General features: G+C 48.3%; 1 protein-coding gene across 1 annotated transcript in view; it reads right to left on the reverse strand.

The window, feature by feature from the left end:
* Nucleotides 1–591: 591 nt before the first annotated feature.
* CDCP1 (CUB domain containing protein 1) overlaps nucleotides 592–27,811 on the reverse strand; it is a 58,547-nt gene continuing 31,327 nt past the window's right edge. Inside the window, exons 3-9 of the mRNA XM_032317309.1 lie at nucleotides 24,379–24,741; nucleotides 23,063–23,431; nucleotides 12,012–12,233; nucleotides 10,581–10,961; nucleotides 7,844–8,209; nucleotides 5,265–5,352; nucleotides 592–3,316 (exon numbers count right to left, since the gene is read on the reverse strand). Coding sequence (XP_032173200.1) covers nucleotides 2,902–3,316; nucleotides 5,265–5,352; nucleotides 7,844–8,209; nucleotides 10,581–10,961; nucleotides 12,012–12,233; nucleotides 23,063–23,431; nucleotides 24,379–24,741 — 2,204 coding nt within the window. The 3' untranslated portion in view covers nucleotides 592–2,901. The remainder of the gene's footprint in view (nucleotides 3,317–5,264; nucleotides 5,353–7,843; nucleotides 8,210–10,580; nucleotides 10,962–12,011; nucleotides 12,234–23,062; nucleotides 23,432–24,378; nucleotides 24,742–27,811) is intronic.

Consider the following 27,811-nt stretch of genomic DNA (forward strand, 5'->3'; position numbering starts at 1 on the left):
GTGGCCAGGAGACTCACCAGCTGTGTGATGCCACCATCTTGAAAGGAGAATCTAGTTGAGTTGCCCAGGGAGGTAAGCCATTCCTGATGAGTTCTGCTCTGATTTTCGAGCAAAATAAAGATCGTTCCTAAGTTACTAAAGTGTGGGGTGTTTGTTATGCAACAATATCTTGTCTCCTCAGTACAACTGGGTCTCTTCTCCAAGGGCAAGGTTAATGGTGGGGCACCCATTGGAGCTTCCCTTTCCCTCCAGCCTCCCTTTGCTTCTGTTCTGGTGGTTGGTGACCCACATGGGACTCAGGGCTCCATTTCAGTCAATGGCAAGGATGGCCCAAGACCTCTAGGGGGGTGTCAGGAGGGGTCACACAGAGAGGCTCACCGAGTCTCAACAAGGGCAGAACAGAACAGGCTCTGGCCCCTGAGTTACCCACTGGAAGCCCAAAGCCCGGCATCTGGTACCATAAACACCCAGAAAAGACAATGTCAGCTGAGCCCCTGCTGAGCCTGTCGTGATAAACTGGGACCTCAGCTGAACCAGGGGACAAATAGCCAAAGCGTTTAAACAACTCGATGCCCGTTTTTCTTTCCTGTACATTTGTTTATTTAAAAAAGTGTAGGAAATGAATAAAATGGTACCTAAAAAGTATCTACAACAAAATAAATTATTCCCAGTTAAGCACTGAAGAGCCACACAAACCAGTCCTCTAACCTTGACCAAGGTCACGTTTCCAAAGTCGGTTGGAGGGAGGAAGCCCCAGCCCTCCTTGTGGGGCAGGGGGCAATGTCAAGAGGCTGAGGGTAACTGGGCAGGAGCTCGCTTTTTAAAAGGGAAAGGTGCCAGGGGCCGCACCCAGGGTGTCAGCCAAACAACAAACTCTTCCTTCTGGACAGAGTTTGAGAGGCCTTGGAACACACACCATTTAGGAGATTGCAAAACTCCTTTTCTTGGAAGCAAAGTAGCACAGGCAAGCAAGTCCGGGCAGTGCGTCTCCAAGGTGAATTCACTGAATACCATGCGGCCCATTTATTTTCTAAAGGAGGTTTAGCCACTGAAACATTGACCTTTGGACCGTGTCGAACAAGCCAGAACATGATCCCTCTCCTCCTGGATGAGAGCAGGGCCCACAGAGGCAAATACTCCCTTTCCTTGGAGCTGGGCTGGTCATTTATACTAAAGAGGGATGCGGGCCATATATGAGAAAACACTTTCCTGAAACACACCAGCCTCGACACCTGTCTTCTTCTGTGATAAGAGGCATATAAGGAGCCCAAACTTTCTATTTCATTATGAACAAATCAACCACCCCAGGGTGGGGGGTGGCTGGGGCAGTGATCAGTAGCCACACTCAGCACCAATGAGGGAGGCAAGAGGGACTGGTGAGGACTGGGGCGAACCGGGGAATCCAGGAGCCCCACCTGCTGCCGTCAAGTGAGTGTGAGCCCTAGCAATGGCCAGATCTCCTGACCTGGATTTTTATGCAAAAATTGCACGGTTTTAAGTGTTAGGAATGAATTCTTCAAAAAGATTCTGTAGGCCAAACAAAACACACACCTGTAGGCTGAGTCGTTTCACAGTCTTTCTCTCACAGCAGGATGGTGTAATAGGCAAAATCATAGGTTCCCAAAGACATCCATGTCCTAATCCCCCAGAACCTGAGGATATGTTACCTTAGGTGAAAAAAGGGACTTGTCAGTGTAATTAAATTACAGATCTTGAGATGGGGAGATCTTCCTGGATTATCTGGGTGGGAGGGCTTTATAAGTGAAAGGTCCATGGAAGGCAAAGATGGAGGGGCCTCAGTGTGACGGTGTCAGCACGAGTGACATTGTGTGACCAGCCATCGGAGGCCTGGAGTGTCTCTAAAAGCTCCAAAGAGTCTCTAAAAGCTTGAAAAGTCAAGGAAACCGATTCTCTCCTCGAATCTCCAGAAGGAAGGCGGTTCCGCTGACTCCTTGATTTTAGCCCAGTGGAATCCACTTTGCCCCTCTGGTCTCCAGAAATTTAGATAAGAAATCCAAGTTGTTTTAAGCCACCATGTTTGAGGTAATTGTTTACAGTAGCAACAAGGAGTGAATAGGGTGGCCATTCTCTGATGTATTTTTAGACATTGCTAGAGGTTGAAAATACTCTCTAAATTCCTCTTTTTAAATGCCAAAGCATGGCTGGAGAGGGGACAGCCACACACACAGCAATTCAAGGACATTTTTCTTACTTCTAGGACTCGAGATAAATCTGTGTGGTGGGATAACCACAGGCAGAGCAAGAGAACCAGGAAGTCGCTTTTCAGAGCCCTCAAACAGTCACACCCTTTTTTGGCTGGACCCATAGCAAATCATTCCCACTTTCCAGGGGAGAGGCACCTGTTTATCTAGTGGTTGGTGGAAGTCAAAACCCAGCCATCCAACCACCTCGCGTGAGCTGTCACCATGTCAGGTAAAAAGAGCTACGTGGTTTTGCATTTGGCTTCTTAAATATATGGAACCACCAAATAAATAATAATAATAATAATAAGGCACACTGTCATTTCCATCCAGGGCACTCCAGTGGGAGCAGGGACCTTGGATGGGCTCCGAGGGATTGGAATTGTTGCCCTGAAGAGGTCCAAATCCAAATCCAAGTCCAGACCTCGTTGACAACCTCATGCTTGGCGACTCACAGCCCTCCCCTCTCATTATGGGCTGGTTTACAACTCAACCTGAGTTTAGAAGGACATGGACTGTGACAATTGTATCCAGGTTGGAATTCATCACTTTCAACATCCCATCATTGGAATGAGTCCACTTGGGACTTGGAGGTCAGTGGCATCCTGAAGAACCTCCTGCTGTTCCTTCCATGTAATTCCTCTTTAGGATTTCTGCTTGAGACCCTTGTTTTAGGCAAAGTCTTCAGGATGGGTCCAAGTTACTCCCCAGGCCCCTCTGGTTCATGGGTGTCCAGCAAGGGAATGTCTGTGTTCGCGTTGTTGGGGTGGGAGAAGGTATATGGTTCACTGTCAGACTCAGCAGGGAAGCCAGTGGATGGCTCGTCTGTGGTCAGCTTTGCAGTTGGGGCCCTGGAGCATACCAAGGGTGGGGAGGGGGGGCAGTCCCCTGTGGGCCCCTGGAAGGGCCGGTAGGTGTCCACCTCTGGCTGCAGGAAGGAGCCGTTGGAATCCTGTAGGAGATGCCCGTACACCATGGTGTCATCGATGACAGCATACACGTGGGAGTCACTGTCCTTTCGACCTTTCTGAAACTTTTTTGGCTGCATTGGCATCTGGGTGTTGATGTTGCCATTGTAGATGCCTACAGGCGGGCCTTTGTTTTCCTTCTTTTTCCTACCGAGAGAAGGGGAACAAGACAGAGTCAGGAAGAGCAGGATATTAGCTGTGCTCCATTTGCATAGCCCTACTGGAACTGAGGGTTCCAGTATGGCCCCCCCAGGTCCCTCAAATCCCTTAGTCCTCGAAACTGAAACTACCCTCTTTGCGGAAGCATTTAGAAGGGACCATCTTCTATCTCTAGTCTTCACAGCGGAAACAGGGAGCAGAGCGTGGTTGAGAGAGGGCAACTTTAACAGTGCACTTGGATTTGCTTCAGTGGATGCAGGGTATCCAGGGGTGGGAACAGCTGACAACCAGCCCGTCTTTGCTCTGAGAAAGGATGGTGGCCCAGGCCAACCACATCTGGGGTGGTCACGTCCCCGCCAACCCTCCAGCACGCAGTCTTTCCCGTAGCTAATGCTTCATCCCTCTTTTGCATGGGTACAAACTCTGACCATCTGGATTCTAAATGACAGAACAGAGGGAGACTTGGGATGCAGGGCTGTGTCTTAGTTTTTAGCTGGAGTTGGGAACAGTGGGACTCACTATTAGCAGAGGGATCCAGGAACAGCCTGCATAGAGGGACAGAGCTCAAAAGAAGACAACATTCTGGCTGGGGCCCGCCAGAGCTCCTAGCAACGCCATTAACCTTTGCTTTGTAATGTTCTTTGGGACTTGAGTGTGGACAGGCATTAGCACTCTCCATGGGAGAAAACAAAGCTTCGTCCTCCATCTCCATGAGCCAGAAGCAGGGGACGCTGGCTTTTTAGCTGACTGGTGATTCAAATGGAGGACATTAGCTCAATTAACATAATGGACCCTATAATGCACTGACAGCTCACTAATTGTGGACAGGCTCCCTGTCCTTTTCTGAGATAAAAATAATGTAGTACATTCAGCTTGTAACAGTGGATCTCTGGCTAGGATGATGGGTTCCAAAGGCTCCCACCCGAAACCCTGAGATGGACACCCCTCCCTTTGTGCTTCACGGAGCCTCGATCGTCTCCACCAGTGTTCTTCTCAGGCCAGAACCGGGGCAGGTGCCCCTGAAGAGGACACCATGCTTTCCGATCTGGGTGGCAGAGACAGCACCACAGACAAGAAAGTTTCCTAGAGAAACCATAAAATGAAAGAAGTCCTTTCCCCCTGTGTGGGTTTACACAATCCCACTTCACGGAGAAGAGGCTTTTCCCTGGATCTGCCACAGGTGGCCCCTTCCCTATCATTAGAGACGTTTCTAGATAGTCTCACTGTGGATCAGGAATTTTAGTTGTTTGCTCATGGCCCCAGTTTAAAAAAAAAAAAAAATCTTTAGCTTGTCGCAAGGCTGAATCGCGCTAAGGAAAGCACTTTCACTCTCCCTCACGGCTTTAATCAGAAATAGGCGCAGAATTGATGACATCGAGTGGCAGCCCATATTCTGTCTCAAAAGGTCAACGCTTTGGTCATAAAACAGCAGCTGTCATCCTGAGGGGGTGGAAGGTGAGATGAGTCAGGTAACTGGGTCTTCCTTCCTCTCGCCCACAGGGCTCGCTTTTTGGCGCCTGTCTGGAGTCCCTTAAGCAAGCACAAAACCGTTTAAGAAACCGGAGGGGAACCAGCTAAGGTGGCATGCATTCGCTCTCCAAGTGACAGAGGATGCAGGTTCAGAGACCTGGGCTGGAGGGACTGACATGAGCATTTTCCTGCTGAGATCATCCCCGATGACCAGTGTCCAGTAAATGATTCCCAGGGGACTCATGCTGAGAGAGTTGCGTAAAAACCGCAGGTTAACATGTCGTCGGCCGCATCTTCTGTCCCTCCCCTCCCAAGCATAACTCACATCTGGCAATATTATTCAACACTGATCCCTAGGCGAGGAATGGGAAGCCAGAAAAGAAATCAGTAATTAATGACAGCTCTGGTCTGGGTGATCTAAGGAGGTGTCAGATCAGCCAAAGACAGTTTGAGAAATTCCACCTACTTCTTTTTCACAAAGCAAATGATGAGTCCGAGGGCAAACAGCAGTAAGGCGCCACCTCCCACGACCGCAATGACGACGACAGTCAGGTCTGTGAGCAGAGACACAAGGAGGAGGGATGAGGAGACATGGGGGTGGTCAGGTGGATGAGGAACTGGGGCAGAAAAGTCTCCAGAGATGGCTGCCATCTCTTCCCTCCCTCCCTGTACACAGATGCTGCTCCTGAGAGTGAGAGGATCCTATGTCTCTTCTTCTGGACCCTTCTCGACTTGCCAGTGCTGGAGCCCTTTAGAGGCCTGACAACTTCCTGTAATTTCTGTCTGAGGGAGAGCCAGTCAGTCACCATGTGAGAAGTCTGAGGCCGCCATCTTGTGAGGAAGCCCAAGCCAACCATTTGGATACTCTGTGAGAACAACGGACCAAGGAACCCGGCTGACAGTATCAAGGCTACGAGTGTCTGTCCCCAGGTGACCCACCCCGACACCCTCTAGCTGTCTGAGGCATCTGGCAGCAGACCCATGTGTCTAAGAGTAATATCTGTCCAAATTCCTGACCCATGGAGTTGCAAACAAACAAAGAGTCTGCAGTCTAAGCTACTGAGTCTTGGGGCTGTTAGGTGGTGAGAGAGAACGAAAACAACTGGAGCCCTACTGGCTCCCTTTCAAAGGCTACTCGGGGACTACCCAGGGGTGTGTCCGCCCAGGCGCCACAGCCTAGATGGGAAAGCAGGGCAGAGGACTGTAGGGGAAAGCAGGGAAGCTAAAGTCAGAAGTGAGGGTGCTAAGGACAGGGTTGTTCTATCTGTGCTGTCCTTTTCCTACGGTTGTACAAAGGACATAAATCAGACAGGGACCCCTGTGCCAAACAGGGATTTAGAAGTTCTTGCTTGTTTAACAAGAAAGCAAAAAAGAGAGAAAGCAAAATAGAAATAAATGGGGCACCTATTTGGCTCAGTCCATGGAGCATGCGACTGTTGATCTTGGGCTTGTGGTTTGAGCCTCACATCGGGTGTAGAGATTGCTTAAATAAAGAAATAAAAAAAAAAAAAAAAAAAAAAAAAAAAAAAGAAAAGAAAAGAAGGAAAAAAAAAGAGTAGAACTAAATGACAGAAAATGGATGTAAGAGAGTCAGAAAACCCAGGGCCTAACCTGAGAGTTTGGGAGAGCTTCTCACTCATGGCTTCTGGTTTACGTCAGTTCTCTTGATGCTAACGGGTGTGTGGCCTTGGGCGGACACACAGCTTCTCTGACCGCCAGGAAGGGAATGGGCCAGGAGAAGCGACCTTCATGGTCCCTTCTGGTTCCCACACTCTGGGATGCTCTGTGACTATCTTGGAATAAAGGCAAATGTGGCCCCACCACAATTGCTGTGCCACACAGGCATTTCCTCACTGGAGACTCGTGGGCAGATCCTGCAACTCTGAGCAAAAGGCCTGCCACCAAGGGCATCTTGTGGATTCCCATGTTTCCCTGGACTCAGTAAAAAATGCCAATGCCAAGGAGTGCCTGGGTAGCCCAGGTACTCGAGTGTCTGACTCTTGATTTTGGCTCAGGTCATGATCATGGGGTTGTGAGACCAAGTCCTGTATTGGGCTCTGTACTCTTAGCACAGAGTCTGCTTAAGATTCTCTCTGTCTCCCTCTGCCCTTCATCCTGCTTAGGCACACACACACACACATCCACACACACACACACACACTATCTCTCAAATAAATAAAGAAATAAAGTCTTAAAAAAAATAATGCCAGTGCCAAGTTCTGCATCACACTTTTCGGGTCCCCACATTTGAATCCCCAACACTTTCAATTCCTAATGATTCTTCTCTGAGGTAGTTTTTACCATCTACCCTCTAAGATGCATAAGGTGAACAGAGTGAAGAGCCTTCCCCCACGCCAGAGAGAGATTAATAGTAAATGACAGTGACAGATGGATGATAAAATTGCCCTAGTTATCCCCATTTCTCCCTGGACCATGTCCTGTACTATGTGACTCTGCAGCTCCTCCCACCAAAAGGGGAGTCTATCTGTCCATCCCTTGGATTCTCTGGCAGGCCCAAAGAATTCTGTAGAAGGGATGGTGGGAGTTCCTAACCCAAACATCAAGAGACCTTGTGTGCTTCCTCCAGAATCTCTTGGATTTCTCTGCCTCTACCATGAGAACAAGGCCCAGGCTGGAGTGACAGGGATCATGGGGAGGAAAGCCAAGGAACCTGGTTATTCCAGGAGATTGTGGCTATGCCCATATATATGAGAGTGCATGGCCAAGATCAGCAGAGTCCTCTGGCCACCCACAGCTGCCCACAGGTGCAGGAGTGAGTGAACCTGGATAAGCCCAGCTCACCAGAATCACCCAGCCAAAGTGTGAGTGATAAGAAATGACTGTCTTTAAGGCCCTGAGTTCTGGGTGGTTTGTTATACGGCATGACCAATGCAAATGCTGACTGATACATGGGCACTCAGTCATGTTTTCTGACTTGCCTCGCAGGCTTGCCCCCTACCCTTCAGCTGCCAATTTGCTGTCCACCCTTCAGCTGCCAATTTGCTGTCCACCACCACCCTCCCACAAGACCTTGCAGGCCCTTACCCATAGTCCTTGGGGTAAGTGACACCCAGAAGAACAGGTCCAGCTGCTTGCCACTCACAGGGCTGCAGTTGGAGATGTTGACCCAGAAGCTGTGGTGGTGGAAGCTTGGCTTGGGGAGCACCTCGTCCTCCAGGCTGAAGATCTCCTCTGCTTTGCTCCGCTGCTCCTGGATGATCATGAACGCACGTCCCGTCTGGCAGACAACGCCGGTCCTCTCCTTGAGGAAGGTCAGGCAGGCCACCTGGTTGCTGGGCACACTGATGTTCCAAGACACGGATGTGAGGGATGGCAGTCCCCGGTCCCAGTTAGGGCTCCTCAGGTAGACCTTGCCTTTTGTATCTGGAGTCACTGTGAAAATACCTTCCTCTGCAGGAAAGGGGAGAGAATCCACACAAGATGTTTCACTGAATCAAAACTGATGTTAACCTGTCTAGACCTTTTCTAGAGTTTTCTGCAATGACTGAAAAGTTCTTCACTGGCTCACCCCATTTTGTTTGACTTTGCAGACTCTGCCTTGTCCCCCATCAAACTGGAGATTTGTGGCAACCTTATGTTCAGCAAGTCTATGGCACTATCTTTCCAATAGCATTTGCCACTTTGTGTCTCTATGTCCATTGTGGTGATTCTTGTGACATTTCAAACTTTTTCATTATTTTATTTGTTATGGTGATCTGTGATTGGTGATTAGAACTTGCTGAAAGTTCAGATGATGGTTAGCATTTTTTAGTAAGGAAGGTATTTTTTCTTTCTTTAAAAGACTTTATTTTTAAGTAATCTCTACATCCAATGTGGGGCTTGACCTTACAACCCCGAGATCAAGAGTTGCACACTCTACCAAGTGAGTGAGCTATGCAACCTGGCAATAAAGAATTTTAAAATTAAGGCATGTGCGTTGCTTTTTTAGACCATGCTATTGCACACTTACTGGACTACAATATGGTGTAAATAGAACTTTTATAGGCACTGGGAAACCAAAAAACTCATTTTTCTTGCTCTATTGAGGTCTGGAACCCAACCCACAATATCTCCTGGGTGCCTGTATCTGCACTGTCCATCCAAGCACGTAACCATTATCACGTGTGTTTGTAGAAGACCCAAAATGTGCTCGATGTGACTGAGGAGCTGAATTTTTAAATTTTGCTATTAATTTAAATAGAAATTGCCACACATAGCCCGTGACTATTGGTCAGCCCAAAGATTACAGTCTCAGGTGAGGTGCTCAGGTCTTTTGAACAAAACCAACCAACCAAACAACAACAAAATCCCAGGCTAGTTGGCCAAACTGCAGGTTATCGCTAAAAGCTTCCTTTCAGAAACACCCTCCACGCTTAGAGTCACCCTATGCTCTGTTCCACGGTGGGACCGGTACAGAGCGATTTCTGTGTCCGAGATCAAACCACTTCCGGTTCTGGGAAGAATGGTAGAATGCAAAGCTGAAAGCCTCCGACAGACATGCCAGCTGACCTTCAGGTGAGCTAAAACTCCAACATTCCGCACTGAGGAGGGTATATCTCATTCTCTAAGTCTCCCGAGAAGGGGTTTCTCAGGGAGCTGTGGGGACATTAGGCAGCCTGGACTGACCTTAATCTTATGGCCAAAGATTCTTCTCCCTCCCCACTCAGGTCTCTGGGAACAAAGTATGAAGTAAACCTCAGATAAAAGTCTCGGTCAATTTTTTTTTTTTAAAGAATTTATTTACTTATTTGACACAGAGAGAGAGAGACGCAGCAAGAGAGGGAACACAAGCAGGGGGAGTGGGAGAGGGAGAAGCAGGCTTCCCACTGAGCTGGGACCCTGATTCGGGGCTCGTTCCCAGGACGCTGGAATCATGACCTGAGCCAAAGGCAGATGCTTAACTACTGAAGTCACCCAGGCACCCCAGTCTTGGTCAATTTTTATTTTATTTTATTTATTTATTTGACAGACAGAGATCACAGGTAGGCAGAGAGACAGGCAGAGAGAGAGAGAGAGAGAGAGAGACAGACAGACAGACAGAAGGCTCCCAGAGAGCCCGATGCGGGGCTCAATCCCAGGACCCTGGGATCATAACCTGAGCCAAAGGCAGATGCTTAACTACTGAGCCACCCAGGCACCCCAGTCTTGGTCAATTTTTAAATGGTCTCTGACTTTGAGCCACTTGTAATGGCGACTGTGACTTTGAAAACCAACCATGGGGAGCTCACTGTTGCAAGGGACTTAAACCCCACTCACTGCCCAGCACCCTGAAGATCAAACACTAGCCTTGCGGCAGGGACTGTGCCCTGTGCTGTGAACAGGACCCTGGTGCTCTGGAGACCCATCTCTCCCCAGCCTGTCTTCCTCTGTGCACTCCACGTCACATTCTGAATTGTAGAAGCTGACTCACAAAAATGCCTGTTTAAGATGCCCCCATCTTAAACATCCAGGAGTCAGGAATATTTGCTTAGCTCTCCTCTAAGCCCCTGCCTGCTTCCAAAAAAGGCTTGAATTTGATTATTTGTTCTGCTGTCTGCCAACGGTCACCTCCCACGGTCAGAGCCTTATTTCTAACTCCCGGGATTTTCCACACTAGGTGAATGGTGGAGTCCAGCTGAGGTTACACTACCTTCCAGATTTCTGGTGAGAGAACCAGCCCACCCAGCTCTCCCAATTCCTCAAGCTGACAACTTAATGGTGGACGATCCCAGAAGCAAAACGAGAGGGATGCCCAACCAAGAAATGGTCAGGGAGATGTGGCGAGAGAGGGAGACCGCCTTACCTTTGAAGTACGGTATGAAGGACACAGTCAGACCCTGCCTGGCGGCCTCTCGTTGAACGTTGGGGGCAAAGGTGCGGAGGGTCACTGAGATGTTCTGCTTCACCTGGATCTGCTTGATGGAGCCTCCGGGGCAGAAGGAGCCAAAGTAAAGGTCCTGGCCAGGGACAGCGCTGGCCACCAGGTAGCCAAAGCTTGTGTTGCAGACCTTCTCCTGTGTGTGCTGTTGGAGCTTCTGGGCGGGTACCAGCGCGAGGCTCAGCCTGTTCTTGGGGACCAGCAGCTTCCAGGAGAAGTCGTGCAGCTGAACAGGCAGCTGGAGGATGTCCCCAGGCACCTGGAGGGATTGGGACCTCCTGTGGCAGTACCGGGGGTCCATGCAGCCTGGAAAAGAGGGGCTCATGGTAGCAGGCAGGGAGGGGACCGGCCGTGTGACCTCCCCAGCTGTAGAGACGGCCCCAAGCTTTCTTTCTTTTCCCTTTGGTCTCTCTTCTCCTGCTCTGTCCCCGACTCCGGGCTCCCTGATACTCCTTTTCTAGCTGCCTCTCTCGCCCTCTCAGGTTCTTACTCTGCCTGAATTGGCAGACCAACTTCTGGGGACTATTGAGGGTTGAAAAGAATGTGTCAGCCTCTCTTCTGAGGCTGAGTCTCAGATGCTAAGTATGGGATGGGCCCAGGTTTTTTCCCTCCGCCCTGCTACCCAGCGTCCCTGACTGTGGGGAGGTAGCTTTGTGCAGCGGTCAGAGCAGGGGTGGGGTTGGGGGAGGTATCAGCTCGCAGCCTAGCTCTGCCACTTCCTAGTGGGCAGCCTGCCTCGCATCTTGTGGCCTCAGCTGTTGCATCTGTAGAAACTCTTAAGGCCATCCATGTTGGAGGTCACGGCAGCCCAGCGGGAAGAGGATTAGCGGTTTTACTGCCCTTCATTCATCAAACGTTTAGTACGTGACTAATACATGTCCAGCACTGCCAGGGGCTCAAGGGACCAAAAAACAAACAAACAAACAAACAAACAAAAAACCAGAACAAGCCACAATGTTTGACCTCAAGAATCTCAGTCTCAAGCAGGAGGAGACAAGTGCACAATGAGTGTGGAGGCGGGGTTGTGGCGGGGAGTGGAGGATGGTTGGGTACACCGGAGGAAGGCATCTCAGGAGAGATGCTGGAAGGCGGGGCAGAGGACACAACCATGAACTTGGGAGTGCAATGCACTTCTGAAGGATGCCCATTCCCACTGAGCCTCTGGTTCCAGAAGGGCACGTCTCCACCTCACCATCTGCTGCCTACCCTTTACTCACTCTGCACCGCGGTGGGCGGGGGGCATCTCTGATTGTACTATCTACAGCCTACCCAGTGGACCCCACTAAGAAGATGGGGGAGCAGGGAAAGTTGCCCCAGCCCCGGGTAGGGGAATCATGCTCTCCCAGGGGGACGTACTTATGGTTTTCTCCCCGTTCATCCACAGGCGAGTCAGGTTATCACAGAGGAAGGAGATCTTGTGTTTGGAGCCGGACGTCAGGGTGAGGTTGGTGGTGCAGGTGCGGGACTCCAGACACACGAAGCAGCCGGGGACAAACTTGCGGCTAAGCTTAACGGGCCGTGGCTCGATGGTGAGCGACAGGGCTTGCTCGTTACTCAGGTCCACCAGGTAGATTTTATCTGAAACCACGAAGAGAAAAGAAACCTGAGGCATGGATCAGCAGCCACTCCATGAAGGGGCAAAAATTAGCACAAAACCTCTCATGGCTGGGGAGAGTTGGAAACACGATTTTTTTTTTTTTTTAAGATTTTATTTATTTATTTGACAGAGAGAGATCACAAGCAGGCAGAGAGGCAGGCAGAGAGAGAAAGAGAGGAGGAAGCAGGCTCTCCGCCGAGCAGAGAGCCGGACGTGGGACTCGATCCTAGGACCCTGAGATCATGACCTGAGTCGAAGGCAGAGGTTTAAGCCACTAAGCCACCCAGGCGCCCCACGTTTTTTAATTAAGAGAATATACAAGTGGACGCCTGGGTGGCTCAGTCAGTGAAGCGTCTGCCTCTGGCTCAGGTCCTGATCCCTGAGTCCTGGGATCAAGTCCCACGTCGGGCTCCATGCTCAGTGGGGAGTCTGCTTCTCCCTCTCCCTTCCCCCTACCATGTGCTTGTTCTCTTTCTCTCTTAAATAATAAAATCTTAAAAAAAAAAAAAAGAACATACAAGAACTCTAGAAGAAATTTAAAAGGAAAAATAACCGATTGAATTTCTATCACCCATATTTAACCATTTTTACTTCTTCAAATTCATTTTAGTCCCTGTTCATATGCATGATTTTCAACTGCTTAATAGTATATATAATTTTATACTCAGCTTTTACCTTATTACTTTACACAGGTTTGCTTATTTTTCTATACAGTTTTCATAGTCACGAGTCTTTGAAAATATCCAGTAATTTAGTGGCTGTGTGATAGTTAACAAGTGAGATTTACGACTGTTTATTGCAACAGTCTCCTGTTATGAATAGTAATTAGCAACAGTATAGCATTAGCATGGAGATAGAAGATTCATAGATATTATATTTCTTCCAAGATAGTATTATTATTCACAGATATTATATCCATCAATATTATAATTTAGTCTCTAATAAATGCTGTACTTCAAATAAGTGAGAAAAAGACAAACCGCTCCTGGCTCGGCTAAACTCTCTCTCCCATTAGTAAAAGAATAAAGTTAGACTGGTATTTCAAAGCAAAGAGAATATCCTTATAAATGTGGAGGTCAAACCCTAAAAGAAGAAAAACTTAAGTACCTGTCTGACAATAGGTACTGAAATCTTGAAGGACAAGGGACACATTAGGGGAAAAAATATATTTGTCACACAGATGGATTGAGCAGTTCACAAAACAGGGGAAACTGAAATGTTCACAAATTCAAAATATAAAGCATTCTTAGTATCATGCGCAGTATCACTTGTCATTGCAGAAAAGCAAATTAAAACACAGTGTAGCGGGACGCCTGGGTGGCTCAGCGGGTTAAGCCTCTGCCTTCAGCTCAGGGCATGGTCTCGGGGTCCTGGGATCAAGCCCCGCATCAGGGTTCTCTGTTCAATGGGGAGCCTGCTTCCTCCTCTCTCTCTGCCTGCATCTCTGCCTACTTGTGATTTCTCTCTCTGTCAAATAAATAAATAAAATCTTTAAAAAACAAAAACACAGTGTAGAGGGTGACATTGAAAGACTGCATCCTTGGGACCCCAGCAGTATGACCGGGGAAGACAAGCTCATGTTTGCACTGCAGCTCTGGAACTGTGGAAAACCAGACACCACATAATATGGGAAGGGTTAAATACTCTGTGGAACATTCATGGACGGAATGTTACCTAGCATTTAGAAAGAAAGAGGGAGATCTAGGGGCGCCTTGGTGGCTCAGTCGGTTAAGCATCTGTGTTTCGTTCAGGTCATGATCCCTGGGATGGAGCCTCACGTCAGGCTCCCTGCTCAATGGGGAGCCTGCTGCTCCTTCTCCCTCTCCATCTGCCGCTACTTCCTGCTTATGCGCACGTGCATGAGCAAGCGCTCTCTCTCTCTCAAATAAATATATAAAATCTTAAAAAAAAAAAAAAGAAAGAGGGAGATATAAATATACCAATCTAAGAACTTCCAAGATACAGTGTTGACTAAAACAGCAAGTGTAGAACAAATGTTGACTATGACACCACCCGATTATACAATCTCGGCATCAAAAGTAAGCGCTATTTCTACGTGTATATACTTATGTATGGAAATGAAGAGAAACAAGATCTGGAGAGAAATGCAACAAATCCGTAACTGTGGTTACCCCAGGAAAGAAGCCAAGCGTGGGGCGCCACACACGATTTGGAATACCTCTTGCTTGCTGACCGAGCTTCTCTGGAGGGTGATCTGACCAGACTGCTTCCTGAGGAACCCGTAACATCTACGTGTTCAACCTCTTCTCTTGGGTTGGTTGGATTACCCCTGAGAAGAGCCTGCCATCCACCAAATCGAGGAAACTCACTCAGGGCTTCCCACGAAGGAAGCAGAATGGAGCTTGGAGAGTCTGGCCCATTAACCTTATTCAAGCTGCCTGTGTTCAGCACCTTTACCTTCAGTGCAACTGGGATCTTTGGTTCAAAAACTTCCCTATTCCAGGGAAGAAACTAGGAGGAGTGTTCCTGGGCTGCTTGGTGGATCTGGGGCTGGAGTGGCTTCTCCCACTTTTTGCTCTCATTCTGAAGGTGGTGTGTTGCCAATTCCTGCCTTGGAAAGTTTCTTCTTGATGTGTCCCACTATGGGATTACACTTTGCACTTTTGGGTCTGCTGAATCAGTTACCCCTCTATGTCCCATGCTGGGAAGCGTTAGAATATTGTTTCCTTTCTAGGCATCATTTCCCTTGGAATTTATGCTTTTAGAAATGTTTTAAATGCCATGACAGTGCGGTTTAAGAAGAAAGCAAATCTCTCTTTAATGGGAAGCCCTCATTTTCCAATTAGTTGTCTGTTTTTCCCATCACGAAGTGAATTTCAGGGATCTCCATAACCTGTGTATCTTGCACATGGTCGAGACCCCTTGATGTGTTACTTTGTTAATCCTCATGACCTGCTTGAGAGGGCGTGTGTCAGTAAGCTCCGGCTGTTATGCTGCAGTAACAAATGGTTCCCAAATCTGAAGGTTTAGAATAACCAAGATTCATTCTTTATTCACCTTACATATCCATTGTGAGCTGGCTGTGGCACCAGGGCTTGTCTTTTTAGTTCTTCTTCTTCTCCTCCTTTTTTTTTTTTTTTAAGATTTTATTTATTTGCGAGAGAGAGTGCGCATGAGTGGGGGGAGGGGCAGAGGGAGAAGCAGGATCCCCACTGAGCAGGGAGCCTGACATGAGACTTGTTCCCAGGATCCTGGGATCAGGATGGGAGCCTAAGGCAGATGCTTAACTGACTGAGCCACCCAGGCAACCTGTGTCTTTTTAATTCTGAGATCTGGGCTGAAGGAGAAGGCTCTGTGACATGTCAGTCTCCTGACAGAGTTTGAAAGGTGAACCACAGGATGGGTGGTGAAGCTTCCGCTTGGAAGGGGCACACTTACTTCTGCTCATATTTCATTGGTAGAAGCAAACTCACGTGGCCAAGCCTGTAGCCAGTGGGGCAGCAAATCTAATCCCCTCCTCCCAAAAGAGGGGGTGATGATTTGGGAATAAATATACATCTAGAGTAGTAGGCTTCCTCACCCCTATTTGACAGACAGGGAAACAAACACCAGGAGATGGTGGGACTAAGATTACAAAGCCTGAGCTCTTTCTGACCTCTGTGGATCCCAGTTTCCTCTTCTCTAGCCGGTGGCTGGGCAGAAGAGACAAGAAACCATGGGAACCCTGGGCCTGGCTTCTCGAAACTCCTATATGAATGATGTCCCCTCTGAAAAAAATGTATCAACAGCCATCTATCTGGTCCCAAGATGAGAGCAAAGCTGTCCCTCGATGTGCGTTAGAAATGCACCACATTGGGGGCACCTGGGTGGCTCAGTGGGTTATGCCTCTGCCTTTGGCTCAGGTCATGATCCCAGGGTCCTGGGATCAAGTCCCGCATAGGGCTCTCTGCTCGGCAGGGAGCCTGCTTCCCTGCCCTCCCCACCGCCTGTCTCTCTGCCTGCTTGTGATCTCTCTCTCTGTGTGTTAAATAAATAAATAAAATCTTAAAAAAAAAAAAGAAATGCACCACATTTGTCAGACTTGCTATAGTTCAAGGACAGTTCTTCAAATATTGACCTGTTTTTACCGCCCCCCACTGTACTCTAGTGATGATCTGCAACCACAAAAGGACCTTTCCTTTGGGAAGTTCAAAATTTAGATTTGTGTAAGGCAATACTGCCTTAATCATGTCGATTTTTATAAACTACAAATCCGAAGCTTAGAAAGGTAATGTAACTTCTCCCAAGTCACACAGCTCGCTAGTAGCATTCCGACTCCAAAACCCCCTAACCACTGGCTGTAGCTCTCCTTGACTTTTTTTGGTCATGTAACTTACATATAATAAAATGCACAGACCTTAATTGCTCAGTGGGATGAGTTTTGTCAACTTTCTTTATCTATCGTATCTATCACCCAGAGAAAGATCTAGAACATTCCAATTATTCCAGCAAGTTCCTTTGTGCCCCTTTGTGGTCAATTCCGCTTGACTTCCAATCATGCCCCATGAAGGCCATCACTTTCTGATTTCTATCACTGCAGAGTTCACCTGTTCTGGAACTTCCTATGAACGGAATCATATGGTATGTGCTCCCTCCTGTGTGGCTTATTCCCCCTCAGGAAAATGTACTCAGTTGCTTTCTTTCCCTCAGAAAAATGGATATCAGTCGTTTTTTCCTTGTCATGGAGTGGAGTTCCACAGAATGAATTTACCACACTTGTTTGTTCCTAGATTGATGGAGATTTAGGTTGTTTCCAATGACGAATAAAACTGCTGTATACATATTCTTCTATGGATTTTTGAATAGACTTCTGGTTTCATTTCTCTAGGGTAATTACCTAGGAGGAAAATTTCTGCCAGATCGTTCTCTCACGTGGTTGTACCTTGGTGCCCATCTGCTGACCGTGTGTCCGGGTTCCAGTGCCCCACGTTCTTGCCAACACTTAGTGTGGCCAGCCTTTCTCATTTTAGCCATTCTAGTGCACATGGAATGGTCCTGTGGTTTTACAGTTCCTATTTCCTTTGAAAGTCACTGTAGAATGATCAAGGGAGAGTGATGAGACACCCCGCCCTTGAGCCAAAACAGAGAGTGGAGTTTATTGAGGAAAATGATCCTGATTCTGGGGCAAGACAGGCCTTGCTCTGTGGGGGCGTGTCTGGAGGACCCTGGCCTCTGTGCTCACACATCGCAGGGGTCCAGCTTTCCAGTTCTGCAGATACATCCCCTTTGTTAATCACTTGATATGGCTTCTTTTCCACAGTTTTGGTTGGCTCTCAGGGTAGACACAGTAAATTCCCACGCTGCCTAAGGCATGTGCTCATAGGTGGCTTCTGGGGTCTGGGCAGAAGGGAAGTTTGTGTCCCCTCACCTGTCACAGGTGGGGTGGTTTAAAGGGAAATGTCACCATCCACATTCCTAAATCCATGGAAAGATAAGGCAGATTTTACTCAGTGTCGCCTGTGTGCTCTGACAAGTGGCCTTATTCGACACTCAGCAGGAGGAGCAGGAGAGGTGCGAATGTCACCAATTACAGCTGAAAGAGACCTCAGAGAGACTCCAAGCATTTGCTCAAGGCTAGGAACCTAATGGGATCGTTTCCTGCGGCAAGAGAATCCCATATTGTCTCTACAACATGGCACACGTTTCCTTCCTGTAATAAATACCTGGGCTGGAGATTTGAAAAGACCCCTCCCCTCTGCCCCCATAAAAGGACAGTCTTTCACTATTTGATCCTTATTGACACTGGAAACCCTTGATGGGATTAGCTTATGGACTGAAGTTTTGAAAAGGCCTCTAATGACTTTTGTGGTGTCTGTAGATAGAAATTTCTCACTTACTTTATTTATTTATTTATTGTTGTTGGTTTTTTTTTCATAGAAAGACAGAGTGAGCGTGTGTGTGTGCGTGCGCATGCGTGAGGGGGGTGGGGAGGAGCAGAGGGAGAGAGAGAATCTTAAGTGCCGAGCCAGACACGGGGCTGGATCTCACGACCCTGATATCATGACCTGAGCTGAAATCAAGAGCCGGATGGATGTTTAACTGATGGAGCCACCCAGGCATCCCCAAGATTCCTTATTTTAAAATCAAAATGGGCTCCATGGGAATAAGAGGCCACCGTATGGGTCGACTCTGCCAGGACAAATGTCAGACTCACAGAGCTTGAGTTACCCAAAAAGACAAAAGCAGAATGAAGTCAACATTTCATTAACGGCTCTGGGTAGCTTCTGGGGGTCTATAGGAAGAAGCCATATGGCTGCTTCCCCAACCAGCATTTACTCAGACTGGTTAATGGAAACCTATGGTGTAACAAGCTGGAAACTCCTGTTCATCTACCTTAGTTGAGTCACAATAACCCAGAAGCCCATGGGTTCTAAAGATACTCGTCCGTCTGGTATTTTCAGAAGAAGTGACCACACCTTTGAAAACCTGGAGGGGAATGCATAAGGCAGCAGGCTAGCAGTCTGCCCTGGCTAACGGGAACCATATGGTTGGGCAGGTTACTATTCGCTGGTGGGACAGGTATCCCCAGGGCCATTGGACCTTGCAGAAATGATATAAAAAGAGGAACAGACTTCAGGAGACAATAGAGACGTTGTTTCTCTACCGTCACTATGAGGATGAGGCTCCAAGAGGGACAAAATTATTTTGTGTATTTCCAGGAAGTGATGCAGCACAAATACCAGGTATGACAGGTAGTACGGTTGACCCTTGAATAATGGGGTGAGGGGCGCTGACTCCCTCCCACAGCTGAAAGTGTCCATGTAACTTTTGACTCCCTCCCCAAACTTAACTACTAGTTAGGGTAGTTAACATAGCCGATTAACATGTATTTTGTATGTCATATGTATAAGGTACTATATTCTTATAATAAAGTCAGCTAGAGAAAAGAAATTGTTATTAAGAAAATCATAAGGAGGGGCGTCTGGGTGGCTCAGTTGATTGGGTGTCTGCCTTCGGCTCGGGTCATGATCTTGGGGTCCTGGGATCAGGCCCCAGGCTGGGCTCTCTGCTTAGTGGGAAGCCTGCTTCTCTCTCTCCCTCTGTTCCTTTCCCTGCTCACGTTTGCTCTCTGTCCAATACATACAATCTTAAAAAAAAAAAAAAAGAAAGAAAGAAAGAAAGAAAATAAAATCTTTTATTTTTTTTAAGATTTTATTTATTTATTTGACAGACAGAGATCACAAGTAGGCAGAGAGGCAGGCAGAGAGAGGAGGAAGCAGGCTCCCTGCAGAGCAGAAAGCCTGATGTGGGGCTCGATCCCAGGACCCTGGGATCATGACCTGAGCTGAAGGCAGAGGCTTAACCCACTGAGCCACCCAGGCGCCCCAAGAAAAGAAAACCTTAAGGAAGAGAAAATCCTTCTACGGTATTATATTGTATTTATTGGAAAAAAAAAAATCTGTGTATAAGTGGACCCATGCAGTTCAAACCCACGTTGTTCAAGGGTCAGCTGTACTATCAAAAAAAATTAAAAAATAAAGAAGAGAGTGCAAAATGGAACACTGAAAAACAAGATTTGTTCGGTAGAGATGAACGTGAGTCGAGCTCTTGAACCCAGCTGAGCTGTGTGCTTTGGGCAGCCTAAGTGGTCAGTGCTCACAAACATGGTCACAGCAGGCCAGGGGGCTCTCCTCAGGCCCAGGGCAGCCCACATTCCTCATAGCATGTCTGTGGTCAAGCCATGGAAAGACACCCCTGGAGGGCTTCTCCTAGTCTACTCTGGGTCTAGTTTGAGCCTATCTGATATATTTTTAAAATTATTATTATTTTATTTTTAAAAAAGGATTTTATTTATTTACTTGATAGAGACACAGGGAGAGAGGGAACAGAAGGAGGGGGAGTGGGAGAGGGAGAAGCAGGCTTCCCGCTGAGCAGGGAGCCCAGGCGCCTGCCTATCCGATACTCTTGAGCAAAGGAGGGTGGCTCAGTCAGTTAAGGGTCTGCCTTTAGCTCAGGTCATGATCCAGGGGTCCTGGGATGGAGCCCTGCATCAGGCTCCCTGCTCAGCGGGGAGTTTGCTTCTCCATCTGTACCTCCCCCTTGCTCATGCTCTCTCTCTCTCAAAAAATAGATAAAATCTTAAAAAACAAAAAACAAAAAACAAAAATAAAAAAAAACACAACAAAGTAGCGAGAGGGTTGACAGCAGGGATTTGGGGAGCAGACAATTAGGTTCAAGGTAATATCTCGGCTTCCTACCTTTAGAGATCGTTTATATTTTTATATCTTTTTTTTTTTTTTTTTGCAGTGTGGGCCCACTGTGGTCAAGTCCTGCTGTGGAGGATAGGATGAGGGTCCTGGGCACTGGCTGGGGCTCTAATGGCTGCCGCTGCTCTTGCTGAGGCTTTGGCTTTGCGTGGCTGCTGTTGACAGCCAATCTCTAGGCTTGAGAAGGTCTCCTGCTTTTCTTTCTCACACTCTTCCCCTCATCTGGCTTCCTGGGACAGCCACTCTCCCGGATGCCCCCACCGAAGCATATCCACCTGCCCCTTCCGATGGGCTGTGCCATTGGATGGTGCCTCCGGTTCTTGGGCCACTTTGGGTTGCCTCAGATTAGGATAAAGACTTACAAAGGGCCTGGAATGTGCCAGAAACCATGGTGGGTGTGGGAAGATGGAGGAATAAAACAAATTCCTGATTGGGAGGAATTCAGTGGGACCCAGATGTGCAGACAGATCAACATCACTGTGTGTGATGAATGCAAACCCCGCCCCACAAGCGCACTTGGAGTTGTGGCTTTGGCTTGGACGGTTGTTTCTTCTGCTGGGGACAAAGGGGGACAGTCAAGGGGCAAGAAACCCTGGCCTGGGCAGCAGGAGGGAGGCCTCCATTGGCGGACCAGCCGCAGGAGGTTTGCCTTCCTCCTCACTCTCACAGGAAGGAAAGGCAGAGGCTCCTAACCAAGGCACTCAATCTCCTGAAGCATCTCCCCACCCCAAACCTTCTTCTTTCTCATTTCAAGGCCAATAAAGAGCAGAAACAACACATAGAGCGCCTGACGGTGGCAATGAGGGGCACTAACCATCTGGATCACTCCAGTATGCTGGAAAGTGCCAGGCTCTGCCATGAGTGTCCTCCTGGAATTCCTGCCAACCTGCCGTGCGCTTCCGGCCTTGAAGTCCTGGGAGTTTCTAGGACCTCCTGCAAACCTCTTCTGGGTTGTGGTCTGGCTAAAGTCGGTTTAACAATTTGATGAGTTGTGGAAACCAACTGAGCTCTTGTTCCAGGCAATGCAATAAATCGGCATAAACAAAAGACAATCAAATCCCCTGGTCTCCTAAACTCAAACCCACACCATCTCCAGATGTTTACATGGCTGTTTTCAACATTGCAATGATGCAGTTGTGACAGTGGAATCACAAAAATGTGTTGGCCGACACACACGCACTCAGTGATGCCGTCTATACGGTTATTGTAAATCAAAAGGCATCTTAGGTCATGCTGGGGCTGCAGCTTCCGGAAAAACCCAGAGGGTATTCCCCAGGCAGCATCCGAGGGGCAGCCCCTGGGGTGGGTCCCACACGGTGGCTTTCCAGATGTTTATCAGCTCTATTAAAATAAACGTCATGTTGCCACTTAACCATTTCTGCCCGGCTCCGTCTACTTCCCAGAGGTAAATACTGATCAAAACAGGCTGAGAATCAGTCCTTTGGGACAGAACTCCTGAGACTCATGTCACGGGCTCAAGACAACCAGTCATACCCTTGGTCCTTCATAGACTCCAGCTGATAGGCCCCAGGAACAGCCACTCTGAACTCCTCTCGGACCTTTGGTTTCAATATCTACACTGCCCCCCATGGAGCCAAGTTCAAGGAAGCACTCGCCCTCAGGGGTTGACTTTGTACGTACAGCACCCTGAGGGGGAGCACCTCCGTCTCAGAAGGGGTGCCTCCTTCTGTGTTGCATGCCAGGCACTTTGTCCTAGTCCTGGCCCTGATGCACCTTTTCTGGGTTCACGGCATCTCAGTAAATGTGTGTAAAGGGATGAGCAACCTCGTTCTCATCAACACAGCCGGGGTTCAGAGTGACCCAGAGCACGGGCTCTGGGTTCTGAGGTTTGCTCAGTCCCTGACAAGCTGCGTAACGTCGGGCTAGTTCTAAACGGTCTCTGAACCTCCTGTTTTTTCATGTAATTGAGGATAATTCCTGCCTCCCGTATAAGGTTGTACTAAGGCTTAGCTGAGACTAAGTGGCGTGCTTAGGTCAAGGCTCGGCACGGAGTGTGTGTGTGCATGGTACGGGACACTCGGCCAATTAAACAGGGTCTACCAGCCGACAGTCCTGGTGCCATTCTGATTCACACGGAGGTCAAGACAGGTGATCTAGAAAGTAACCTTCTGGGGATGCCTGGGGGGCTGAGTCAGTTAAGTGTCCAATTCTTTCACTCAGGTCATGAGACGGAGCCCCACATCCAGCTCTGTGCTGGGTGTGGAACCTGGTTAAGATTTTCTCATTCCTCCTGACCATCTCCCCACAGCTCATGCTCTCTCTCTCCAAAAAAAAAAAAAAAAAAAAAAAGAAAAAAGAAAGTAAAAGTAATCTTCCAACCCCTTTGTTTAAAAAAAAAATAGCCTGCAATTTCCCATTTGCTTCTTACTGTGTTGAAATGGAGCGCCATGCCGGGCATTCGCCCATGAACCTGTTTCACTGCCTGGCAACACACTTCCTGAAACTCTTCTGAAGTCCAGAGTCCAAATGTGCCCAAAGCCACGGAAGAAAAATAGGAAAGGGACCTCACGCCACGTAGACTATCCAGGAACGAAAGAAGGAGCTAGAGGAGGAGCGGGGAAAGGAAATTGGGGCTCACTTACTGCTTTCATTTTGTGGATGTTGGACCAAAACTTGAAACTGCAGCCGGAGCACCCCTGGGTTTTGGGCATCTTGGTCACAGCCCTGCAGAGAGAGGTTGAAGTTCCCGGCCATGTTCCCGGGCTGCTTGTCCTCCAGCCTGAACACCTCAGGGTTGGTGGTGGAGCCCGGGATGTAGTACTCAACCCGCTCCTCCTTCTTCTCACAGTTGGAGACGTTGAAGTGGAGGAAGGAGACGCTGGCCCGCAGGTGCGCGGGGATGACAAACTGCCAAGTCATGAGCTCGTCCTCGGGGAAGCCATCTGGGTAGTTGGCAGACATCAGCGTTGCCGAGCCTTCACCCTCAAACACAGATTCTATGATGCACAGTCCTGTCGGGAGTCAGACCCAAACGAGAACAGGAGGCGATTAGACCCTGTCCCAGACCCTAACCCTGCCGGAAAGGCAGCGGGGTAAGGAAGCTGTGTGAGCGACCCTCAGCGACTGAACTCTGGGTGTGGTCTTATTCCCAGATAAGGATACGTCTGGGGTGGGTGACTAAATGTTGAAGGACCGACCCAGCAGGAGGAAAAATCAAAGCCCTAATTTGTAGTGTCTGCCCATTTCCTTGCTGTGAATGCTCCCACCAGGGCTGATTTCAAGCCACCAACAGGATATGAATGTGGAGTTTGGAGCACACGGGCACTAGTTTGCCCGTCTGTATGGCATTTTGGCCACAGAGGTATGATCGATATCAATAATCTCAAGGGTATGGGTAACAGTCAAATGCAGCAAAATAATTAGGAGGCGATGAGTTTTGAGCATCTAAATGAAGTTATCCTCACTGTAAGTTTGTACCGTTTTATTTCTATGAATGGGCTCCGTTTAGCATCAGCTCACAAAATTCCTGAATGTTCAACCACCAGCTGTTATGAACGGGTATGAACTGGCTCCAGCACGCACAGGATACAATTATGGGAAATGTGAAAGGGCTCGAAGATGGGACAAAGGAATCAACAATGAGGTAATCAAGGGAGGAGGTCTGTAGATTCATCCCACTTCCTGTTTGAAAACAAAACTCAGGGGCACAAAAGACCAAGGAAAGAGAGTGGCCACACAGTTTGCTTAATGGAGAAGGCTGGGTTCACACCAGGGGATCTGCACCACCTCTAGAAGAGTGGGGTCTTCCTTGGAGGAATTCAGGGGGAATCATACAATAGTGCGGACATCTGCTCCGGACCTAGAACAGGGGGTGGGGTTTGTAGGTTTCAGCCTGCGCCAAACTGACGAGCGGGGGGAGTGTGGAGTGGGGGGCGGCAGAGATGGAGGGCGCGCTTACGTTTTATAGAAGACCGGTTTGCGATGCTGAAGCCAGAGAAGTTCCGGTTGTGGAACCAGGGCAAGTGTAAGGCCATTTTCACCCCTTCTTGCATTTTGATGCGGGACACCGTGCCGTTGCTGCAGAAGGTCCCGATCTTGACTGTGGTGGCATCAATGCGGCCGCTGATGGAGTGAGTGACTCCATCTGGACAGCTCTCCCCGGGCCCAATCTGCCTCAGGCGAGGGATGGAGAACTGCAGCTCTAGACCAATGCTCTTGTGAGCTTTGACGTCCCAGATGAAGGTTCTGTTGAGGGTGGGCAGCGTCGATATTGAGGGCTGAAGCTGCACATCCCCAAACGGACAGGGGCCTGACATGCAGTCTGAAACACAGTCACAAAAGCAAGTTTGGTCACCAACAGGACCTCTCCTGACCCCTGGAGCAGACGCTGCCTGCCCTCGCCTCCCTTACCAGGCAAAGGCACGATCTCCTGGCCATATGGGTGCTGGAGGGGAAGCTGGGGGGCTGCGGGGAACCCCCTTGGGCCAGAGACCCAACTGAAGGGACCAACTGCATCTCCTCCCCTCCCAGGGTAGGTAGCAGCCCACAGCCAATCACTATTCCCCAAGGTAGGGGTGAAAAACCCTGACGTCCTTGTTTTAAGGGACACAGCCTGGCAATGCCCACATCAGCCTGTGGCTACACTTCAGCTAAAATCACACTTCATTTACTTCCTCCCTTGGCTCTATGTTCTCACAGCTTCCTCGCTCCAAGGGCACCCTCTGGACAGATGACTGAAGAATCCCCGCATCAGGCTCTGCTTCCAGAGAACCAGACGCAAGATATCTCCTAACGACTGTGTTTTCCAGACTTAGTAAGCCAGATGGGGGCCCTTTGCAATGGAACCTGGACTCTGGGATACCCACATTCCCCTGGGTCTGAGATGGTCACAGTCTCATAGTTGTGAAGGCACAGTGCCGAGCTCAGCCTTTTAAGACTGGTTTTTCCATCAATATACCGAGTACTTGGAACTTACACCCCCCTTCACGGCTGGAACCCCGAGGCACAGTTATCATTCTGCCTCGGGGCTGTCATGCTGCTGTTTTACGACCAGTGCCGTTGAATTTTTTTTTTTTTTTTTTAATAGGCAAACAGCTAATGACATCCTTTGATGTATCTTGTTTCCTCAGCCTTTTAAAACGAAGCAAGAAACATTACTCTTAAGGAGAAAATGAGCCCGTAGAAGAAGTGATAGAAGCCACGCAGAAAAGGGAGACTTTGCTGTATCTGGTGCAGGGCATCCTAAAGGCGCAGTGGCTTCTGGCCTCTGGAACAGGAAGTCTCCCCACCCCTAGTGCCGCTCCAGTGGGGTGTCTGAAAGGACCACCAACGCAAAGTGGGATCACAGGAGAATTTCAGAGCTGGCTAGGACCTCCGAGGTCATTCCTGCCTGAACTCTCAGTTTTGCAAGGCGGTCCTGGAGTCTGGGCGACAAGCCTGTTTGCAGTGCACGCAATCCCAGGACGAAAGCCCAGGCTTGTGTTTGGTCCACCCGAGTTTTTGCCAACACATCGTGCTGCCTTACCTATGAAACGGGGTGAGATGAAAAGGCAACGAAGGTAGCTAAAGCTAAATTCTGTGTAGAGATAAAGATAGGAACTATTTTCAGGAGCTCAGTGAAACTCCATTATATCAAGCCATCTCTGGGGCACCTGGATGGCTCAGTCGGTTAAGCATCTGCCTTCAGCTCAGGTCGTGATCCCTGGGTCCTGAGATTGAGTCTCACGTCCCGGCTCCCAGGTCAGCAGGGAGTCTGCTTCTCCCTCTGCCCCTCCCCCCTGCTCATGCTCTCTCTCTCTCAAATGAATAAATAAAATCTCGGAAAAAAAAAAAAGCCACTCCTCTCAGGGGTTTCCAGCCATACCTCCAATGTGCCCAGGGCCACATGGATTGGCTCCTGCTGGGCTCTCATGGGATCTCTTAACCCTCTTTAGACAGTGAGGGTTTTGTGTTTTGTTTCGTTTTAGCGCCCTGGTACATTTTGATATTAGGTTTGTAAGAATCTTATTACATCAACTATGAAAATTCACTTCTTTTTGTGCTCTAGAACAGGGGTCACCAAATCACAGTTCATGGGACCAGCCCAGCCCAATCCTGGCCACCAAGCATAAACATGTGGGACATCACTGTCCATGTTTCCCTATTTGTGGTTATTTCCTCCTGTCACAGCAGAGCTCAAGCGGTTGGTTTGGAGACAATCTGAGATTTACTATCCAGCCTTTCTCAGAAAAGATTTGCCAGCCCTCCTCTGGAATGGTTTAAATATAAGAACTTATCTTCTCCTTAAAACTTTATAGGATTCTCTATGAAACCATGTCTAACTGACCCAAACCCTGCTTTCCTCCATCTTGGGCACAGTTTCCAAACTTCTCCTTGGCTATTTATTTATTTAGATCTCCTAACTTCATCGGAGTCAATCTGGTTCATTGCATTTGTCCCCCAAATTAGTCCTTTTATTCATATTTTCACACTTATTATCATAATGTTTTGCATAGCCTATTTTAGAGATCGTCTCTGTAAATGTCATTCAGTCAACATTTATCCTTTCAATGCTGTGTATCTGTATGTTCTCCTTCATTTTTTTCCGGGGGAATAGTCAGAGATTTGTTTATTTAATTAGTCTTTATAGAGAACAGTGCCTTAGCTTTAGTTATCAGATGCAGTTGTTTTTGTTTTTTTTAAAGGCTTTATTTATTTGACAGAGAGAGAGAGATCACAAATAGGCAGGGGGCAGGCAGAGAGAGAGGGGGAAGCAGGCTCCCTACTGAGCAGAGAGCCCAATGCGGGGTTCTATCGCAGGACCCTGAGATCATGACCTGAGCTGAAGGCAGAGGCTTTAACCACTGAGCCACCCAGGCACCCCTATCAGATGTAGTTTTTTTTTTTTTTTTAATTTTTTTAAATGTAAAAAATTTTTTTTTAAAGATTTTATTTATTTATTTCAGAGAGAGACAGTGAGAGAGAGCATGAGTGAGGAGAAGGTCAGACAGAGATGCAGACTCCCCGTGGAGCTGGGAGCCCGATGCGGGATTCAATCCCAGGACTCCAGGATCATGACCTGAGCCGAAGGCAGTCGTCCAATCAGGTGAGCCACCCAGGCGTCCCCAGATGTAGATTTAAAGCTGCTGGTAAGTACTCTAATTTCTCTTTCTTTTTAAAGATTTTATTTATTTGAGGCTCCCCACTGAGCAGGGAGCCTGCCACGGGGCTGCATCTAGGATCAGACACTTAACTGACTGACTCTAGGACTCTAGGATCAGACACTTAACGGACGGAGCCACCTAGACGCCCTCCTTTCGGTTTTCTGAACTTCTTCCCAAGGTTTATTTTACTCCCTTTTCTTGCTTATCTATTGTCTGATTTATTTATTTTCAATGAAAAGCAAAATAAAT

The sequence above is a fragment of the Mustela erminea genome, chromosome 1 (assembly GCF_009829155.1).
Source record: "Mustela erminea isolate mMusErm1 chromosome 1, mMusErm1.Pri, whole genome shotgun sequence".
NCBI lineage: Eukaryota > Metazoa > Chordata > Mammalia > Carnivora > Mustelidae > Mustela > Mustela erminea.